Genomic DNA, 22,891 nt, shown 5'->3' with positions numbered 1-22,891 from the left:
TTTCCTTCAACTTCTCAGGTTCAGCTTAGATGTCTGTTGGCAACTTCAGATAGGTGAGAGAAAAGCCTCCTTACCAAGATTCTTTCCAAATGTTCCCATAGCCGCTCTTCAAAAGGGTGGAAAGATACAAAATAAGCCTTGTTGAATTTATTTCCCTTTTTAAAACTGTAAGTGACAAGTTTTAAATCAATTACTGAATAAGTAGAATTCCAATGTAATTATGTGCCAAGGCAAATACTGTTAGTGTTCATGAAAAACTAATACAGTCTAACACATGTATTTAAAAAAGTTGTTTTGAAAGAATGATAGAGGGGCCAAAAAAAAAAAAAAAGTCAAAATATACAACTGCAGATTCCAGTCTGCCCACCTAAATTGTCTAACTTCTTCCCAAAGACAATCACTATCACTGGTTTCTTGTATATTCTAGCAGAGATAATTCTATACATATACAAATATAAATGTTTACTTACAGCAAACCTTTGTTTTACACAAACGGCAGTATACTATATCCATAGTTTCCAACCTTTTTCTCATTGAATTACTCATTTAATTACCTTGAAAACTTTCTTGCCAATACTACAATACCTCTGTCTCATTGTTTGACTGCATAGTATTCCATTTTCTCTTACACTCTGTTGTTTACTTGTTAGTCTTACTTTGTATCCCTTGTCTATGTGGTACAGTGAGTGGTACAGTGACAAGTTTTGCTGACAGAGAAGAAAAATTCCTTTGTGTATCAGGTCAAGCCCCCAAACTGTAGTCAAGAATAACAAGAGATGTGCTGCACCTAAGGGAGAAAGCGTGGAGAATTACTGACCTGGTCACCACAGCTGTAATTCCAGTTTCTGTCACAAGCCTGGACAATCACTTAGGCGATGTGGATTGATAAAATGATTTCTAAGATCCCTTTCAGCAATAAAGTTCTAAGATTTGGAATTCCTGAGACGTTGCAGCTAACACATACTGTTTAATATGTTATATGTTAAAAATATCTCATTTGGTCTCAATCAGGTCAGCAAAAAAGATAAATGCAAAATTAAGACTCTAACATTAAAAAATATGACCAAGGAAATCATTTTAAAGTTTCCCTAAGGGTTCACTTCTAGTTTTGTAGGCATTATAATTTAATACTGCCACAAGAGCCACCTCAAATCTCAAAGCTAGCACCAGCCATCACTGTCCCTGCCCTGGAATTATCTCTGTAATTTTGTAGCAACCCTATAAAGTACAAGTTTAAAGATGAGGAAAATAAGCTTCAGAAAGATTAAATTATTTAACTTGCCTAAGGTCATGCAGTGTGCTTCCCAAATAAACTGAATTAAAATGAATATTCATTGGGAAGATTATAATCTGTTTTACTTCCAAGTTTTCTACATGATTCTGGATATATACTTTGCACTGATTCTCTTTGTGTTGTTTTTTTTAAAGAGGCAAAACCCAGGAGGTTTATTAAAGAGCTGAGCATAAATACTGTTCAAACTAACAGAGGTTTTTTTTTTTTCTTCCCAAAGGAAAAGGAATCATTAAAGAATTTCTTTGCTTAATCTAAGAACTAAAGATAATTAAAAAAAAAAAAAAAAAACAACTAGTAATTAAATCAGGCTAATGTGACAATTGCTTTTCTAACAGACCGTCTTTTTACTTTTGTTGACCTGAGTAACTTCAATATCTCTTCCCAAAGGCACCTAGGGAGTTCAGAATGATTTTTTATATACTTTTCCGTTATTTATCATAATGTTTTTTATACCTGAAATTAATCAAACTCCAAACACAGGATATGAACAGACGAATTACTTTAACAGAAAATTTTGTCCATAATTAAAACACACCAACTTGATGCACTCAGATTGCTTTAGATGAACACATTTGTGTTCTGTAAATATATCTGGTCTTTCTTCAATGAAATTGCAATATAATTACAAAGAATGGCACAGATCCACATACAATGGCTCATTGTCTTCAATGATGACAACATTATTGGGATCTCTCCTGTATTCTTAAAAAAAGAATTTTTCTCTTTAAAAAGAGGTGGAAAAGCATTTAGTGGGGAAAACTAATTGGGCTGAGATTTAGCTGTAAGTATAAATTAAAACAGATTTGAACATTTTCTGACGTTGAATAACTGAAAAAAGGGGCAGATCTGACTTACATTGAGTGCCAAAAAACCCCAGGATCAGATTAAACTTTTTGGACAAATCACAAAACCAATAATCCAAATTACTATCATTTAATCCAGTTGTTCTCAATCCTGATTATACATCAAAACAACCTATGAGGTCTACCAGATACAGATACTATACCAAACCCTAAACATACCGAATAAAGTCTACAAAGTTGGTGCCTAGACAACTGTATGTTTTAAAAAGCTCAAAGGAAAAATGTAGTAGACATCGTTGGTTGCTCATCTTCTTTTCCTAACCTGAATCCTAATTTTAAAAATTATCCATGCTGTCCGCATGTATACCTCATGTACCTCAGAGGAAGGGGATTCTACTTATAAGCTCCAGGAGACCCAGTTGTTCTAAGGGTTATTCCATACCGTTTCCCAGTGACTGGCTCAGCGGTAGACAGGTCTAAGCCACTTTAGATCAATGAGACCCTGGGAAAGCTTTTGCATATTAAGAGAAGGCCCTTGGAATCCAGCCTGACTTCTCCTCTGCATGTAAATGAAGAAGCACATGGCTCCAACTGCTATTGGCAATCATCCCGTGACCACGAGGGTAGCCAGCCTTAGGATGATGCCAATGCTGCATTTGAAAATGGGGGAAACAAACCTAGGTTCTTGGTGACACTACTGAATCACTGGATCAGAAATACTCAAGCCCATTTATCAGTTGACTTCATGTATAATGATTCAGTATATTTTATTAAGTCATTTTATTTTTTTTAAGTTTGAGAGGGAGACAGAGAGCACACAAACAGGGGAGAAGAACAGAGAGAGCACAAGCGGGGGAGAAGAACAGAGAGGGACAGAGCATTCCAAGCAGGCTCACCACTGTCAGCATGGAGCCCGATATGGGGCTCAATCCCACAAACAGATCATGACCTGAGCCACTTAACCGATTGAGCCAACCAATCTATTTTATTAAGTCATTTTAAGTTGGATTTTTAATTATTTGTATCTGAAAGCTAGAGTGGTCCCACCCAGTACAACATTCTTTCAACCTACTGTATTAAGTAGAAACCATATAAATACAAATTCATATTTAATCTATAAGTCTGAGATTGATTTATCTTTCCTATTTTAACAAAGAATCTTTAAAAAATATTTTATATGTTATACTTTTCTAATATTTGACTTGAACTGTATTGCAAAGTTAATATTCATTGCATTCACTTCATTATTTACTCAAAGTTTTTACTATAGGCTTTATCTTGAATGTGTAAGACCATTCGCCGTGCATAGAAGTCCCTGTATTCCTCTGGTAATTCAGACAGTGTTTTTAAAGCTCTGTCCAGAATTTGTGCAGCTCTTGATGCTGCCGTAGGGTCTTTGTTTCCATAGGTATCCGTTTTATCATAGCATTCAGACGGAAGGTGCTTCCAAAAAACATTCACTCCCACTCCAAACTCTTCAGAGATTACGTTATGGAACCATAAAGCTAGAGAAAGTTAAAAAAAAAAAAAAAAAAAAAAAAAAAAACCAAGTTAAAAATAAAACCTAGAGTAAAAAAAAAAAAAAACACACCAAAATGTCAGTGAAATATCACAAATTGCATATAGCCAATGTAAGAAATTCTTGTAACTAGATGCCTTCGTTAGCACACTCCCAGCTTTTAACAGAATCATTTTAACTTTTATGAACTGCCAACCAATTTAAAGTGTCAATAACACAACCCTACGTTTAAAACCTTTGGAAATAGCAATTTTCCCTTTTAACTTGAAAGACATAATAAAGTTGTATTTGTTTTGTAGTTCTGTAATTTGGGGCTATGTTTTGTGTTACTTGTTTACACTTCCTGAGTCCTACAACCACATCAAAAGTGTTTATTTTTTGTACACAGAACATTTCAATTATTTGAGGAGTATCTTTGACCTTTTCTGCCTCAGCACAGTACTTTTGTTCTCAAAGACTTCCTATTCAAGCTGCATATTTGGTTTTCTAACTTGCTTAAATTTGCATTCATTGTAGCCTCCTTAGTTTCATATTTCTAATTAAATTAATTATAATTTTCTTATATTTCTTTCAGCTCCTTTACAATATATAAAACTAAAGCACATATCTGGTGGTGGAGATGATGAGGAAACTTTGTCAAATGATATAGCTAATTAATTTTTCACTTCCTCTAGAACATTTCTTTGTTTTCCATTGAGTCTAAACATTTTCAAACTTACAGGTGCTATAGGAATATGAAAGCAACATCACAATATAATAAAGATGAAATACTAGTCACAACAAAAAATGTTTAATCTTGTGAATGGGAGAAAGTAAGATTTACAAGATGCTAAATTTTACAAACAAACTCATTCTAAGAGTGCTCTAGGAAAAACAAAGCTTAAAATATTTTGATTTGCAAAACTAGTTTCAAACATGGATTTAATCTTAATTATTCTTTCTTTAAGAATCTTTTTGCCTTATTCAGTATAACAGGAAAAAAAAGCTAACCATTCTGTTAAATTTGAATGCAAAGATGGGGGTTTTGCTTTTATTTCAAAATATATGCAAATGTTCAGTATTTCTGGCTTTTTTTTTTTTTTTTAACTTGTATATAGAATAAGGGAAAACTGCATAGCTCCTAACCATTGTCTAAAGATATAAAACCCCAAGATTTAAATAATGGCAATAGATTTAAAGACTAGTATGCTGGTTGTTTACAGAGAACATAAGAATAAATAAGTCAATGTATCAAATCAGTATTATGTTAAGGACATGGTAACAGGCCCCTTGGAGAATACAAAAATTACCAAAACATGGTTACTTATCCTCAAGCAGTGTATAATGTAGCCCCAAATGAAATCATCATATTAAAAAAAATTTTTTTTAATGTTTATTTTTGAGAGCGAGAGTGAGAGCGAGAGAGAGAGAGAGAGAGAGGACAGAATATGAGTGGGGGGTGGGCAGAGAGAGGGAGACAGAATCTGAAGCAGGCTCCAGGCTCTGAACTGTCAGCACAGAGCTGGATGTGGGGCTCAAACTCAGGAACTGTGAGATCATGGCCTGAGCTGAAGTTGGACGCTTAACTGACTGAGCCACCCAGACACCCCTCATCATATTTTTACTAATACTTTTTTACTTAATTCTGTCCCTGAAAAAGAGGTATTAATGATTAAAAATATATTAAATATGGGAAATAGGACTATATAAACAGAATTTGTTAATGGACTCCTTTAATCTTAATTATGATTTTTTTATCTTCAGGTATTCACTTTTGAATAATTACAGATATTAATTACATCACTAACTACAACAACTAATGCCTATTTATTGTACAAAGAAATTAAGCGACACTAATTCAGACCTTAGAATATAATGCACAAAAAAGACATCATAGGTGTTAAGATTATAATAATTTGATACTTAATAAAATTTCTAATCTCCTTTGGCTTTGAAATATATTTACCATTTCTTCGTAAATGCTTAAGTGACATAATTCTAAAATATATAAATATTTTAGAAATGAAGTGATTAAAAAGAACAAACTAATCTTTTCCCAGATATAAATCTATTGCTTGATGTCATTAAATAATTAAGAGTATTATATTAATTAATAATATATTTATAGGTTGCCTTTGAAAAACAAGATTCTTAATTTTATAAGAATTTGCTTAAGCATACTTTAAACACACATACACAGTTGTATATAAAAATCAACTTGTATAGGACAGAACATATAATAAATATACTTTTGTACTAAAAAAAATATCATATAATGGATGAGTGACAGAGTACAGAGTTTATAAACAGCAAATTAATGAGGTCTAGAAATCTTACCAGGAATGAATAATACATCTCCAGCTTTAAGGGAACATTCATACCTTCTAGCCTTGCAAAACAGTGGATATTTAGCTAAGTCTGGATTATCTATATTCAGTACTTCTGATTTAGTACCTGAAAAGTTGCAAAAAAGGATAATAAAGATTAAGCAAAGTTAGCATTTCTTAAAAGGTAATCGCAAGTATAAACTTGAAAGTGTATTCTTTTCTGTACAATTATTTATTTTATCCACACTGTGAGAACAATTACTATTCTGAAACCTAAGCCAGTTTTCAGTGACCCACCCTTTATGACCATGGACATCCATGTAATATAATTAAGAAAATTTGAAAATTTCATTATTCACACAGCCTATTACCTATATACACATGCACAGTGAACACAAATACACCATAATTAGGAAGAAGCCCTAAGATATTTTTCTATGAAAATAGAATTCTTAAAAAGAGAAACTGAATAGACCAGACCTTAGAAATATAAACTTAAAAAAAAGTACCTGATAAATATAGATACTGGGCATCTCGAGGACTGAATAGTACAACACGTTTTTTTCCTGTCACTTGTATCAAGAAGTTATCCATTACCTGAAGGCCAATAAGAACTTATGGATAAGCAATATCTAAAATTCAAATAAATAGAACCAGTGGTATTCCAAACAGTTAAATGTAAACCCTATCCTTTAGTAAGACTTGCCTCACATTATCTAAAACTCTTAAAGTAATATTCTAATCTAACAAAGAAAACATTTGTATTCTAAATACAACTGTGCCTTTATTAGAGGTATTCCAGCAGCATTGCCTTAAAATGGTAAGGACTGGCAAGCCATTAGGAAATCTGAGGACTATTTGCCCTTGCCCCAGTACTCTGACAGAGAAGGTGGTTACATCTATTTGAGGCTCCCCTTGGTTAGTACTTATTTTACTTATCTGTCAAGGGATGCTATGCAATGAACATTGGACAACAGATTGAAAGCACTTAGAAAAATTAGGTGCTGGAAAAACACAAAGTATTGCTGTAATCAACCACTACTAAACTCTTATATAGCTAACCATAATTTAGTTACAGGCATCCTGATTTCCAAATTATTTCTACCGGACTATAACTTGGCAAATGTTCTTTATGTACTTACTAATGGAGTAATCTTGATTTCTGCATATGCAAGGATATACTTTGTTGGTACACATTGTGGAAAATGTTAAAAGGTGGAGATACATAATTCTTAGCCAAGGAATTAAAATATATACTAAGCAAGATATATTCATAATTATTTACATTTTGCTTCTACCTAAGCATTTCTCCTTTCACTAACCCTTTTCTTATGTAAACCTTAACTATATAACAAGCACTCCTTTGACTTATTTTTAATTTAGAAAAGATTTATCAAATTTCATTATAAATCCAGATAAAAGTGATACTAGTTAAAATTTAAAATAGTCACATAATACAATTAAAAATATATTTCAGGGGCGCCTGGGTGGCTCAGTCGGTAAAAGCGGCCGACTTCGGCTCAGGTCATGATCTCTTGGTCCGTGAGTTCAAGCCCCGTGTTGGGCTCTGTGCTGACAGCTCAGAGCCTGGAGCCTGTTTCAGATTCTGTGTCTCCCTCTCTCTGACCCTCCCCCGTTCATGCTCTGTCTCTCTCTGTCTCAAAAATAAATAAACGTTAAAAAAAAATTAAAAAAAATATATATATATATATTTCAGTTACCATATCATTTTCTCACCATATCATTTCTGTAAAACATTTAAAAACTAAGCTAAGAATTTGTCTACCTCATTTAATTAGAGTTATTATGTTACAATCCTCCCAAGAGATCCTCAGCTGAATTATAATACATTTATAAAACAATATAGCTTGATTTAGAACTTAAAAAAAATTATTTTATCCTTATTTATTTTTAAAGTTTATTTATTCTGAGAGAGAGAGAGAGAGAAAGTGGACACATGAGTGAGAGCAGAGGGAGGGACAGAGAGAGAGGAGAGAGAATTCCAAGTAGGCTCCGCAGTGCCAGCGCAGAGCCCGACATGGGGCCAGAACCCACGAACCATGAGATCATGACCTGAGCCAAAACCAAGAGTCAGACGCTTAACCAACTGAGCCACCCAGGCACCCCCAAAATTATTTTATGTTTAGAAACTTATTAGGTATTGCTTTAGCTTCCTAAATTTCTCCACACAACAACAAACCATACACAATCCTACACTTTTAATGTGTAGGATTAATGTGTTTAAAATATTTATATGCATATATTTAAGCAAGTAAAATTATAATACCATGATATGATCAGGGACAATATTCTATACATCTTGCTGCTCAACCAATACAGTTGACATTTCACATTCTCAAGGGATATATAATCTAAATCTTCAGATATCCCCAAATTCTTACAACTGGAGATGGCTCTCCACAAACTTCTGCCTTTCTCTTGAAAAACAGTTCCACCTAGTCACATGTGTCATCTTCACATCCTCATATCATAACCTTATGACTTTTGCCATTTGTGCAACTTTCCCCCCTCATCTGGTGGCCATTTTTCACACACACACAAAAAAAAAAACTGCACAAAACTTACATACACACAATATAACAAGACCACAGAGAAATGCAAATATGAGAAACTAGGCACCAACTTGCAGAGCACCTGTTTTCAAAGCTCATGTTTCAGCAAATTATATCTCCAAGATCTTTAGGGTAGTCTACAGAATGTTAAAACTGTAAATGTTATATCTATAAATGCGAAAGATTGACTATAGCTTCAGATTTCTCATTTACGTAGCATACATCATAGTGGGTCCAAAGTTGTAATCCTGGTGAGCTAATTCGAAAAACACTGGAAAAGAACTGCTCCTCTTTGAAAAATTTTGGAAACTTAATATCTCCTTCCAGTAAAGGAAACTGCTTTCTGATATCTGCAACATCCTGCATTGAGAGAAACATGGTAAAAATTTTAATGATAAATGCAATATTGGTGTAATGCTTGTTTTACTTCAGTCTGCCATCAGAGCCCAAGATATCAAGAAGGAATGGGGCAAAAGTCTGTTCATTGCTTTAAAATACTAGTAGGTGACCACAGCCAACACATGCTGTTTCAAATGAAGTAATAACAGACTATGTAACAAGACTGCAGATTCAACAATATCAGTACTGTTAAGCTTTATATGCTTAATTAATAGAGAGGTTCTTCCTATTTAAACAACAATCATACAATTGCCATCTACTCCAATATTAAGTATTTAAAATCTATGAGTCAACAATTTGAACATTATCAACTATGTAAAACCTGTGGGTTTTACTAAGGGAGGAAACTAAAAGAAAGTAAAGAAATGGGAAATAAAAGGAAAAACCAGAATCTTATTTGATCGTTTTATTTTTTAACTTTTTTAATGTTTATTTTTGAGAGAGAGTGAGCAAGAGCGAGCATAAGCAGGGGAAGGACAGAGAGGAAGACACAGGATCTGAAGCAGGCTCCAGGCTTCTGAGCTGTCAGCACAGAGCCCGATGTGGGGCTCCAACCCATGAACTATGAGATCATGACTTGAGCTTAAGTTGGAGGCTTAACCGATTGAGCCACCCAAGCGCCCCTTACTTGATCATTTTAGGCAGCCATATTAACTTGACTCTGAATACATGTCAAAACTTATATAATGAATTATTCAGAATGTTTATAATTATTTTAGATTATATTTTATTAGTTGAATGGCCATCTGTAAAATATATTGTTGAAAGGATTTCTTAATTATATAGAGATTAGAGTAGATGACTTTAAACACTAAGATACTATGGTCCTGCTTAAGAACTAAGTAACCAACTTTTAATAATTTTATCCTATTCAAGGGCACAAATCATTGAGAAAATAATGGAAAAAGATGAAACAAGTCATGTGTCAGGCACTAAGTATAAAACTACAGTGCCAATTAAAATATATATATCCATTTAGGTTTTAAGCATTTGTTTTACATTCAGAATTCTTACCTTTCTAGGGTCTTCCCCAAGTGACCGTAAGTAGTACTTCTCATCCTTAAATATTGCAAAGAAAAATAACATAAATATTCACTTAAAAATATTAGAAAGTAGGGGCGCCTGGGTGGCTCAGTCAGTTAAGGGTCTGACTTCAGCTCAGGTCACGATCTTGCAGTCTGTGAGTTCAGGCCCCGCGTCGGGCTCTGGGCTGATGGCTCAGAGCCTGGAGCCTGCTTCCGATTCTGTCTCCCTCTCTCTCTGACCCTCCCCCATTCATGCTCTGTCTCTCTCTGTCTCAAAAATAAATAAAAACGTTAAAAAAATTTTAAAAAACAAACAAAAAAAAAAAAAATATTAGAAAGTAAAGACAGAAGGAAATGAGTCTTAAAATCTAACCCAGTTAAGTTGTTTTCGAAACAGTTCTGTTTTCTTACCCTTTCTACTAATGCTCTCTGGTGGCCATATGAAGAAATAGCTTTATAGGCCGCTTATTAGAAGGACTAGATCCACAAAATGTTATATGAAATAAATTTGAAAGGCAACACATACCTACTATGTCTAAAACACAATGCTTAATTTATTTTTTAATGTTTATTTATTTTTGAGAGAAAGAGAGCACGAGCAGGAAAGGGGCAGAGAGAGAGGGAGACACAGAATCCAAAGCAGGCTCCAGGCTCTGAGTGCTCAGCGCAGAGACCCACACAGGGCTCAAACTCACAGACCACAAGATCATGACCTGAGCCGAAACTGGAAGTTTAACTGACTGAGCCACCCAGGCGTCCCTACAATGCTTAGTTTAGATTTTATGCTCTAAATTACTTAGACTCTTAACAGTTTACAAGACTGAAAAGAATTCTCATTTGTATAACACACATGATCTCAAGGTATTGTGGAAACTAACAACAAACTTTTTCATGTAATGCAAATGTAGAATAGGAGATAAATATAACAATTTATATTTTCAGTAATAAATATTTTAAAAATCCAGAACACTGCATTTTATCAAGGTAAGCCTTATAACTGATCATATAAATTCTCAAGCCAAATCCTTTAGAGTCAGCTCATGTATGAATTAGAAATATGTCACATCAGAGTAGTAAATTTATGTTGATACTTTAAAAAACTGTCAACTACCCTTCACTGAGTAGCTAGAGTAGAGAAGTGTTTGAATTATAAAACACTACTGTTGCTTGCATTTCCTCTAAAAATTAAAGAACTGAGATACTGGGTCAAGTACAGGGGCAATCCAACTCAGGAATTCTGCCTCTTTTATACCTACACCTTACCATCATAACACAAAATTCAAAATCTACATCATTTATCTTAACAACATATTATAAATCTAGGACCAAAAATTTAACTCAGCTCTCAGATCCAGTGTTTTCAATTTTTTTTTTTTTTAACATTTATTAATTTTTGAAAGATAGAGAGAGACAGGGTATGAATGGGGGAGGAGCAGAGAGAGAGGGAGACACAGAATCCAAAGCAGGCTCCAGGCTTCAAGCTGTCAGTACGGAGCCCGCCGCGGGGCCCAAACTCGCGGACCGTGAGATCATAACCTGAGCCAAAGTCGGCCGCCCAACTGACTGAGCCACCCAGGCGCCCCTCAGATCCAGTGTTTTTATGTTTTTAACTAGCCTCATATAATTTCTATAAATTTCTTACTGGGTAAATAGGTTTCAAAGTATGGTTTTCAGAATTCTAAGTTTTCTGTCCGTTCTAATATTTCAGGATTGAAAAAAATAAATTCAGCCTTTCAAGGTCACGCTCTTGTTGGGGTAGCCCCAACCACTGACTGAGCAAGATGGAAAAGGACTAGACACTGTCACCCACCCACACAGGACTCCTCTAACAGGCAGTCTTTGCTGAGGAGTTCCACCTTGAGCTGGCAGAGATGCTGTCTTCCCTCACCTAACCCTCCCCTTTCTTTTCAGAGGTATTACTCCCCAATAAACCTTTTTGCACTCCTAAGCCCATCTGTGCACCTGCTTCCTGGAGGACTGAGTTGATAGTCTATATTCATCTTACACCTAAAAATTATGGATTTATGTCTAAAAATTATGGAAAGTTGTAAATAAGATGAATATATACTGTTAGTTCAGGTAAAGCTAATGGATTCAGTTTTAGTAGACAATCTAATCATATCATAGAATCACAGCCCTGCAGAGTGTGGAGGGATCCTGGTGATAATCTAGTGTAACCACTACCTGCTGAAACAACTGTGAACAGGCAGCACCCATCACAACCAAACTGGCCACCAGCCCAGCTGGCTCAAATGCAGACAACAGCTTTATTCAAAACTTAACAAGCAGTTTATTTTTAAAATGTGCTTTTGAGATAACAGTGAATTTGTTAAAAATGTATTTCTATATAAGCCGCAATGTCTTATCTCAAGATATTTAAATTGAATTATTTAAAACTGGATTATAATGTAAATAAGTAGAATTCTTCTGCATTTAATCCTGAACAAATGTTACAGCAAATACAACAGCAATCACATTGATAATAACTAACAATAATAAAATACAGAAAGAGTCTAACAGTCAATAAGATACGAAAATAAAGTTCTCTTTTAGCATTTGAACTTTGCATATCAGACCAAAGCATTTTCTTAAAGCATTTTTTTTTTTTTTTTTTTTTTTTTAGTTCGTTTATTTTGAGAGAGAGAGCATGAGTGGGTGAGGGGCAGAGACGGGGAGAGAGATTCCAAGCAGGCTCCACACTGTCAGCATGGAGCCTGATGTGGGGCTTGAACTCACAAACCGTGAGATCATAACCTGAGCTGAAGTTAGACACTTAACTGACTGAGCCACCTAGGTGCCCACACACCAAAGCATTTTCTAAGAAAGTATTATTAATACCTAACATTTAGTGAGTAGTTTCTACATGTCAGGCATTGATTTTATTTAGTTAACTGTATCAAAAACTTTATCAAATAGGTACTATTATTGTTCCTGTTTTATAGATGAGTATATCAAGGCACAGAAAAATAACATGGCCAAGGTTTGAGATCTAATAAATAGCAAAACTAGATCTATGGCATATATAACCAAACCTTAAAAACAGCTATCAGAGAAGGCTACAACTCTGGTATATCTAATGTTCTTGTACAAGAAAATCCACCTAGTATACAGATATTAATGCTTTCTAAAGAAAATAATGTTCAAAGCAGTTACCTCTGAAATAAAGAATTCTTCATGCTTTTCTTCAGCTGCCCTTTGAACCAACTTATCAAAAGGTAAAGTTCTGAAATAAACACAAAAGAAGACTTAGACTTAATAAATCAAAAGGTAAAGTTCTGAAATAAACCAAAAAGTAGCCTTAGACTTAATAATAAATCAACCAGTAATATTCTATAGGTATATATATAGGTTTGTTGGAGTTGTATGATCTTCTGTTTTACAGTATCCATAATTTTTATTATATCTATTATGTGCAATTTTTCAAAATTCATTTAACAGTGTGCTTATTTGACCTAGATTGTCTAAAATTTTGATTTCAAACATTAAAGGTTTTTAAATCTATGGTGCAAATGAATCATTCTAATGTCAGTATCCTCCTATTCCAAGTTACTGTTAGAAAAATGTTTCTGTGGTATCTGGTTATCTCTCCATATACACAAACTTTCAAACTTGCTACTTATTTTCAAGTGTCATGGCAAAACAAGTCTTGTGACTGACAAATGGAACAAACTACTAGTGCTACTTTGGAAGATATAGTAAGCGAATGGTCCAGTGAAGATCAAGTCCTTCCCTCTCTCACTGATCTTCCTGCCTTTAGGCACTACCACAGAAAACAGAGGCCCATCCATAACACTGCTCTCAGTCTCCTTCACTACTATGTCATTTAAAAAAAAACATTTTTTTTAGTGTTTATCTATTTTTGAAAGGGAGAGAGAGACAGAGCATGAATGGTGGAGGGGCAGAGAGAGAGACAGAGAGAGAGAGAGAGAGAGGGAGACACAGAATCTGAAGCAGGCTCCAGGCTCTGAGCTATCAGTACAGAGCCCAACACGGGGCTTGAACCCATGATCCATGAGATCACGACCTAAGCCAAAGTCAGATGCTCAACTGACTGAGCCACCCAGGCGCCCCACCACCACTCTGTCATTTTAAAGATCCTGAGGTGGGGCGCCTGGGTGGCTCAGTCAGTTGAGCATCTGACTTCAGCTTAGGTCATGATTTCACAGCTTGTGAGTTCGAGCCCCATGTCGGGCTCTGTGCTGACAGCTCAGAGCCTGCAGCCTGATTCAGATTCTGTGCCTCCCTCTCTCTCTGCCCCAACCCATTTGCATTCTGTGTCTGTCTCTCTCAAAAATAAATAAACATTAAAAAAATTTTTTTAAGATCCTGAGGAATACCTCAAGAAGAATTCAGTGAAGTGACCAAATTTTATTCTTCTTCAATATTTCTGTTTAAATGGCTATCTCCTTCCACCCTTATAAACAGAGATGAACATCACAGAAGCAGTTTGTTTCCTTTTGTCTTACTCTTGAGCCTGGAAGGCTACCATTTCTCTGGGTCCCATCCTATCTATTCAACATTCTAGAATCAAAAGTACTGACCCCCACATGAAGATGACAACAGTAATATCAAGACAATGAAGTCTTCAAAAGCATCTGGGTCAAAAGCCTCTCCTCCACCCCTCCACTGCACTCCAACCTCCAAAAGTCCAATTAAGAGTTGTAATCTTTTCATTCTTCCTACCTAATATCTTCCCACTTAAATGTGTACTGAGGAGGTGGGGAGAAAGGGTTAGCAAAAACCCTTTCTCCTTCTCTATAATAAGATGACCTTGGGTCTACCTTCTCCTAGCAATGTTTTCATAAAAACTTACTGATTTAAGATAAATGTGGAATGTTAGCTGTGATATCAGGTAACATTGTTTATTGTAAAAATGACCCTTGATTGATAAACTATGTCTGAACTAAAAGGCTGATGAGTGGACTGTAAATATTTGTTAAGAAGCAAAAGATTTGGCTTCCCTGTGTGCAGTGTAACTCTTGTAACTGAGTTTGTCCCTTGGTGGAACCTAGAAGCTAAATTCACGGGGCCATTTCATGTCACTGGTTTCTGTGGATTCTGTGGCTTGACTAAACTAAGGTGTTTCTGTACCCACCTATATAGTCTTGTTCCCTTACAACTAAGCTGTCACTTGGTGAGCCAAAAAATGGCTACTGTATTGGAATAAAGACTCCCACTGATCCTATACTGCTAGAATGTGGTTTCCCGCCTTGTATCCTTTTGTAAAGCTAAGTGAATCTGATGCCAGATTACGAACTAGTGAGTCCTGTGGCTATGAAGGTCAGTCTGAACTTGAGGACATTGCTGATAATTATGTACAAGAGTGAGCACTGCCAAGAGAGAAGAAAGGAGTCTGCCATTTGCTCAGACCAATTTCCTACTACAGTTTCTGGCTAATTATATCAACAAATTTATTTGGAATCCCCCTATGCAATGTTTTCCTCTCTGACCTCATCACATACCCTTATTCCTACTAAAGCATCTTTGAAGAGTTTGGGGAAAATGTAGAAGCTTCTCTGGTCCAGAGCTACCCCTGTAATTGGCACAGTAGCCCGGGCTTATCTTTTTACTAGGAAAACTCAGAAGGGTTTTAAGACCTGCACGAGAACAAGGCAATGAAGAAAAGCAGAACTTGGGTGCTATTAGCAATCTTTTCCCTCATGTAGTGGTGCCTGTCAGAGCTTCTATGTAAGCAAAGCTGAGAGAGGTGGAAATGAGGTATGAATTAGGAAGTTCCTTGGTCTAGAGGTTTTAAGTATCCTATGCATGTTTCAAAAAAAAGGACACCTGCTATTTAAATTCCATTTGTCTGGACTGGTAGACAGACCAGTAAGGGAGATAGTATCAAAGAGGGGTTAGTCTCATGGGCTCTGTGGAGTCAGGCAAATTGGGTATAGATTTGGTTCATTATTTCAAGGTATATGATCTTGGGTAAGTTACTTAATGTTTTTAAGCCTGTTTTCTCAACTGTATAATCATAAACAACAACAACAAACAACAAAAACTACCTCACAGATAGTTTCCAAATTAAATGACTAACATAATCTAGGATGCTTGGCACAGCACCTGTTATATAGTAAGTGCTCAGGAAAGGACAGATGGTAGGGTGAACAACAATGATAATGTACCCATTAGCAGCATGAAAGTAGTTACCAACATTTTAAAAAAGAAAAAGAAATCTTCACTGTCCTGGTCCCCATTTGCAAAGGCTGCTTTGCAAAATCAAGATCAGGATTAATAAAAGTATAAGTAAGAGCAGGATGATGACAGGAATTAGATGACGTGATAGACAAAAGCAGTTAAATAAAGCTTATGTAAGAGTCAGACTTATTTATTTTTTTAAACGCCCAGAAAAATACCAACAATATTCTTTCACCACACAAGACTCTCCTCATACTACCCTGATTCTAGAGGAACAATGAGAGGCACCAAGAAGGAAGAAGTAAAAGCTAAGACTTGGGAATGTATTGCTTTTCAAATATTTAGTAAGCAGAAACGCAACCCTAAACTGAAGTGGTAACAATGATACATGTGTGTAGGATTTCTAGACTCCTTTTGACCTAGATGCCTCCCTTCTTTCCTACTCCCTGGTTGGTAACTGCCAAAAATGACTGCATCTATTTTTTTCTTGCACTAAGAAAATAATCTTGCAACTCTTTAGTAGCTCTAGTGAAAGGCTTGGAGAAAGCTGGGATAAGAACTATTACATAATGTATGTGCTTCAAAACAAGTTTTGAAAAGTTTATGGAACATGACAAAACATCAAAGCAATTCAAGATGAAGTTTCAATGCCCATTTGTTATGGTTTTGGACGCTCTGGAAAATAAACATCATTAATTGCTGGCTTAAAAATGTTCATCATTCCAGCACTTTCTTCCACTTTTCTGGTTTAATAAAAAATGAAAAGTTCTTGCACTTATTAAAACTTATGGCAATTAAATTTAATTCATGGCCTACTAAACACCAAAACTATAATGGTGAATATTCAAAGGCTCAAAAACTAAGAAATACTTTGGCAAGCTGCTATATGAGCTTGGATATTTCTAATGAGAAAGGAATGGCTCTGGACATTAGAAGCTCTGTTAACTCATCTCTAAACTCTGGAAGGAACAGTGAGAACCACCTTTCTTTAAAAATCAGTCTTTTGTGAACTACATGGTTTTTCAACTGAATTTGCTGGAAACTGCATGTGCACAGAATATAAAAATTTGTTTTTTTTAAACATTTTTAATGAAACTTATAGGAATAAATAGCATATTAAATATGTAAGATTATAGCATTTAAAACATTGAAGTTTGGACGTTCAGCAGCTTTTAACTATCTTACTTACTTTTAAGACATCTCAAGCATAAAATGATAAACACAAGGGAAATTAAAAGTATCTAAGGTTATTGTGTCAAAAAAGAAAATTATGATTTTTTAAGTTATCCAAGTTGATGAAAACCTATAGCAAACATAGCAACTACCTGACCTATATTTCTGGAGGGAGCAGAAAAAAGAAAACATGGGCTTATGCTTTTCTAACAATGAAGAATTAGAAAATCTTTTAAAAATAAGGGCATTAAAAATCAAGCTAGGTTATGAAGGGAAACTTTAGAATTCATTACTCTAGATAACAATTACTAATGAGGTAGGATCAATTAATTAATGAAGCACTGAATGACTACAGCAGACCCAATTTGGGGGTTAATCTAACTCAAGTTATAGAAATCTGGTTCCTTCCAGAGTTCCAGAAGGTAGCAGGCATATACCCTATTTAAAAAATGGTCTTTGAAAATGTCTTTATATAATTATGCAAATTTAGAATTTAAAAATTAGTAAGCTATTCCATGACTGTATCAAACTAGCCAAAAGATGAAATGCAGTATGGTCTTTATATAATAATACAAAACTATTTTATAAAGGTTTAAAAGCTATTTGTAATCCCAGAGTAAGCCTCAGAAGAAAATACCTATATACAAAGTTCTTACTAATGAAGTCCATCTGGGCAACTGCAGCAACATGAATCTTTACTTCTTTTTTCCCTCCAACTTGGCTCAGGTAATCCACTGTCCATTTGCTTGTACATGCCCCCAAATCGATTCCTTCCAACACTAGAGGTTTTCTCTGTAAGTGGCAAAAACATACAACAAAAAATTAGGGAAAATGAATAATATATGAGGAGTTATATTTGGCAATACAGGGACAAAAACAGTAAGAAATGATTCTTGATCCTAAGATGCTCAGACTCAGACCTTTTGACAATTCATGCTGTAACTGAAACAGGAAGAGCAACAATGTAATATACTTAGAACAAAATTTAACATTAGGAAAACAAACCAAACAAAACAGCAGTGCCATCACTAGCTAGGAACAACAAATCTGAACATTACTTACAGCATTTTCACAAGTGCTATTTATAACAAAAATATAAATAATTAAAATGTGTACTTTACAGTCAATATTGTTTGTAACTTTTTATTTTGATACTATTCCAACTTGTGAAAAAGTTGCAAGAACATTACAAAGAACTCCCATATACTTTTACTCTGATTCACCAACTGTTAATATAACATTTTGCCCCATTTATTTCACCATTTGCTCTCATGTTCACTATGTGTATAGAGAGGAACATATTATTAAAAATAAATTAACTTCAAGGTAAGTTGCTGACATCACACTTCTTTATCTCCAAAAACTTGAGTATAGTTTCTGAGAACAAAGATGTTTTCTTACATAGCCACAGAATAATTATCAAAATTAGATTTAACACTGATAAAAATACTACTACTTTACAATCCATATCCAATTTGCTAATTGTCCAATTATCTCTTATAGCTTTTTTTTTTTTTTTTTTTTTTTTGTCTATTTCTGAAATCCCACATTGCATTTAGTTGCCATGTCTCTTTTAATCTGGAACAGTTCCTCAGCCTTTTTCTTCCATTACCTTGACATTTTTGAAAAGTACAAGCCAATTATTTTGTAGGATGCCCTTCTATTTCAGTTTATCTCATGTTTCTCCGTGATTAGATTCAGGTCATATATTTTTGGAAGAAATGTACCACAGAAGCAATGCTGTGTCCTTCTCAGTGCAACACATCAGGTAGCACATATTTTGCTCTATTATTTGTGATGTTAATTTTGAGCAACTGGTAATTCCTGCCTGAATCAAGTATTACTATGATGAATGCAAAAATCATGATTTTAAAAAAATTTCATCATCTTCTACATTAGGTAGGATTCTAATGTCAAAATGAGCTCTAACATCTCCATTTATTTATTTTACTCACTTGGTTTAATCTACTGATTTAATTTGATGCTCAAAATATCTCACATTTGGCCAGTAGGATCCAATCAAGCTGGCTCTTGTGAATTTTTACCTGAACACTTCCTTTCTTTATAGCAAAAAACCACAATCCAGAATCCTTTTATACTTTTTCTGTCCCAGCCCTACAGTCATTTCATATTTAGAAACCATGATCTTGGTATTAGGTGTGTTCATTGCTATTGGGCTGTCATTACTTCTAGGCCTTCTCAGTGGACAGAGCTAAGAAATGTGTGAAAGTCTGTGTATATTCATTTCTCCTTTTCCCAAAGACACATAATCACACATAGCCCACATATGTATATACCTATATCTATTTCTCTCTCTCTCCAAGCATACATATACACTATATACACATATGCACTTAATAGATGTATGTATGAACGAACCAAAATACCACCAACACTGAAACCCCAATACCGATCTTACACCACAAGGTTCATTTTAAATTTCATTGTTTATACATTTGTAACTCTCTTCTGTTAACAGTGAGAAACCTTGTTGCTATCATCTTCAATGTTTAATCAATTGCATAATCCCAGAATTCACAATAAATACTTTCACGATTGCTAAGTCATATCACTGTAAAAAGCAAGTCTATTAACTAGAGTTCAGTATTTGTTTACAGTTCTTTTTGTCTTTAGACTGAAGACATACCAAGTACTGTGCTCAAAAGTGATTTGGGTTACTTATCTCCCTCCCCCTTACTTAAGTTCACTTGTTATTTTTTTAAATTCTACATTAGAGTTTTGGTTTTTTTAATCACTACTCATCATTAATTTTATTATCAGTATTACTTTAGAATGTAAAACATTAATGTGATCCCCAGAGTCAAAACTATGCGAAGAGGTCATCCCATCCATATTCTTCCACTTCCTGCTCACTCATCCCTTATAGATAACCAGTCTCATTTTTGGCTTATCGTTCCTGGTTTTGTTTGTTTGGCAGAGAACAGAAACACATATACTTCCTTATTTCCCCTTCTTTTTTACAAAAAAAAAAAAAGTGGCATATTTTGTGGGGTTTTTTTTGGTAATTTGATTTTTTTTTTTTAATTTAAAAATATATCCTGGAAATCACTGCTATCAATTCAGATTATCTCCCTCATTCTTTTTTACTGCTTTGTACACCATAATGTAAATGAACACTTTAACCAATCACTCTCCTGTGCATAGTATTTTTAGATTATTTGCAATAATCCCCAAAGTAAACTCCTCAAAGAGGGATTGCTGGGTTATAAAGTAAACACACATAGTTTTGTTAGATATGCCAAATTCCTCTCCACAAGGGTTGTACCACTTGGCATAAAGTGTGAGAGTTCCAGTTTCTTCACAGCCTCACCAAGAGTATTATTAAAGCCATAGATAAGAAATGGTATATCAGTGTAGCTTTAAGTTCTCTTATAAGTAAAGCTGAACATCTTTTCATGTGTAGAGGCTATTTTTTATCTTTTTTTTTTTTTTTTTTTTTTTAGTCAACTGCTCACATTTTATCAGATTTTTGGCCTTTCACACCCCACCCCTTTAATTTTTAGAAGTTCTTCATATACATGGCCTTTTCTGCCCTTTTATGAAACATGTTGCAAATACTTTCTTCCCCAGCTTGTATTTTATGTATTCAAATTTTAATCTGTTACCACACCTGAATTTTCAGTCACAGTTAGACTGTCCACTGACCTAGATTATGGAGGAATTTATCCATGTTTTCTTCTAACACCCATGTAGTTTAATTTTTCTACATTTATGTCTCTGATCCATTTAGAGATTTGATTATTCTTGTGTATGATGTCAGATATAAATCTAATTTTATCATTTTTTAAAATGACTACCTAGTTGCCCCCGCATCATTTATTTAAAAGTTCCTTTGCCCCAGTGATTTTTTTTAAATATTTTTTTAACGTTTTATTTAATTTTGAGACAGGGAGAGACAGAGCATGAACAGGGGAGGGTCAGAGAGAGGGAGACACAGAATCTGAAACAGGCTCCAGGCTCTGAGCTGTCAGCACAGAGCCCGACACGGGGCTCGAACTCACGGACCGCGAGATCATGACCTGAGCCGAAGTCGGCCACTTAACCGACTGAGCCACCCAGGCGCCCCTGCCCCAGTGATTTTTAACACATCATGGTCATCACATACTAAATGCCCATAAGAATGGAAATTTATTTCTAGACGTACACCTCCAGACTTTCTATTCTGTTTCTCTGGTCTATCTATTCATGCACCTATATCACACTGTTAATTATTAAAACATGTTAAAAATCTGAGGACTATGCCCCCTCATCGATTTTCTTTAGTGTTTCCAAGTAGAAAGGTCTTGTTTCACAGTTTTATTAGTTTCTAATTTATTACATCGTGGCCAGAGTGTTGTTTGCAATACTCCACTTTAGGAAACTTAAGTATGTCCACTTTGTGACATATTATATGTATCTTGTCTGTAAAGATTACGTTACAAAATACTCTTTGCCATGCATCTTAGGAAGCATTTTCACATGCATTGTTTCTCCACAATCGTGCCCTGCAAGCATCTTATACGATCACACCCTGAGGTGGGAGTAGGGAGGGCAACAACAACCCATCCAGCACTAGACTCTCAAATAAATGAAGGCTTAGATCTTCGCTCTAGATTGCTAACTCCTAAAAACAAACAAACAAACAATCAAAACACTTCGTTCCTGACTTTTTTCATACTGAGAACTAGCTCTGTGACCACCCTTCTAAATATCAAGTAAAATTGCTGAGGGAGAGTTCTACCATAAGCATACTAACTGTAAGCTTGTGGATTATATTTTTCTTTTAAGTACCTTTTGGACTCTTTAGTCTGTTCTGAAGCCTGGATTCCCTTACAAAGCACCGCGAGTCAAAATACTTCCCTTTAATATTATCCTCTTGAGTATTCTTTTAAGGAACTGAGGTTCGAATTACACATATAAGAGATTCCAACGTCTGAACTGGAATTCAGGTTAGTTAGAACCGAAGACCAGGGGAAGTCAGTTTCCCGAGGGATTCCCATTGCTTTCCCTTTTGGCTCGATGCAGTGAAAAATTGCTCTTCTGAACCCAGTCAGTGGAGTAGACTAACACGCGCCTTTCACGCAACCAGTGGGGCGACGAAACCTCTAAACTTTAAGAAACCCAACGCAACTCCCTTCGTTGCCATGGTAACGGAGGAAGACAAAATAATAGAGTCCGTCCAGAGCCACCCTTCGCAGCGAGCAGCGCTTATTAGGCAAGCTATTTCTCGCACTCCTGGCTCCGCTATCACCCTGCTCCCCGAAAACGTGGCGCTGTTCTCCCTGGAAAACTTGACAGATGATCCATTCGACATCCCCCATGTGCTCTCTCCCCTGGCCACAGAGCCAACAAGCCATCTTCAGCCGCCTGCCGCCTCCTCCCCATACCCTGGGTCTCCAGAAACCAGTTCGGAGCCGCCCGAGTGGCAGGGACAGGTATTCCCTGGCTCCCTGCGGTTCGGCCTGCCCGAGGGCCTCACCTGCGGGTAGAGCTGCTGCGTGAACTGTTCCTGCGAAACGCCCTCCAGCCGGGCTACCGGGATGCTCTGCCAGGCCATGGTCGCTCACGCCCGTCCCGCTCAAGTCCCAGGAACCCCGGCCCGACACGTCCGTCAGCGCGCCATCCGCCCGGAAACGCGACCCGGAGAGAAAAGGTCCG

General features: G+C 35.7%; 1 protein-coding gene across 2 annotated transcripts; it reads right to left on the bottom strand.

Annotated features, from left to right (window-relative positions):
* Positions 1-2,211: 2,211 nt before the first annotated feature.
* TYW5 (tRNA-yW synthesizing protein 5) lies at positions 2,212-22,888 on the bottom strand. Of its 2 annotated transcripts, XM_060622859.3 has the most exons (8): positions 22,713-22,888; positions 17,871-18,025; positions 13,073-13,142; positions 9,909-9,953; positions 8,718-8,855; positions 6,432-6,519; positions 5,933-6,049; positions 2,212-3,602 (listed from the first exon to the last, which is right to left on the bottom strand). In XM_060622859.3, exons 1-8 carry the CDS (start codon positions 22,788-22,790, stop codon positions 3,346-3,348), a joined length of 948 nt encoding a protein of 315 aa, XP_060478842.3. In that variant the 5' UTR covers positions 22,791-22,888; the 3' UTR covers positions 2,212-3,345. The 2 variants fall into 2 exon arrangements, with proteins under 2 accessions (XP_060478842.3, XP_060478843.3); XM_060622860.3 differs by lacking the exon at positions 8,718-8,855.
* Positions 22,889-22,891: the final 3 nt, after the last annotated feature.

This window comes from Panthera onca, chromosome C1, assembly GCF_046562875.1.
Source record: "Panthera onca isolate mPanOnc1 chromosome C1, mPanOnc1 haplotype 2, whole genome shotgun sequence".
NCBI classification, from domain to species: domain Eukaryota; kingdom Metazoa; phylum Chordata; class Mammalia; order Carnivora; family Felidae; genus Panthera; species Panthera onca.
The sequence above is the reverse complement of the archived record's forward strand: the minus strand, read 5'-3'. Positions and strand labels throughout refer to the sequence as shown.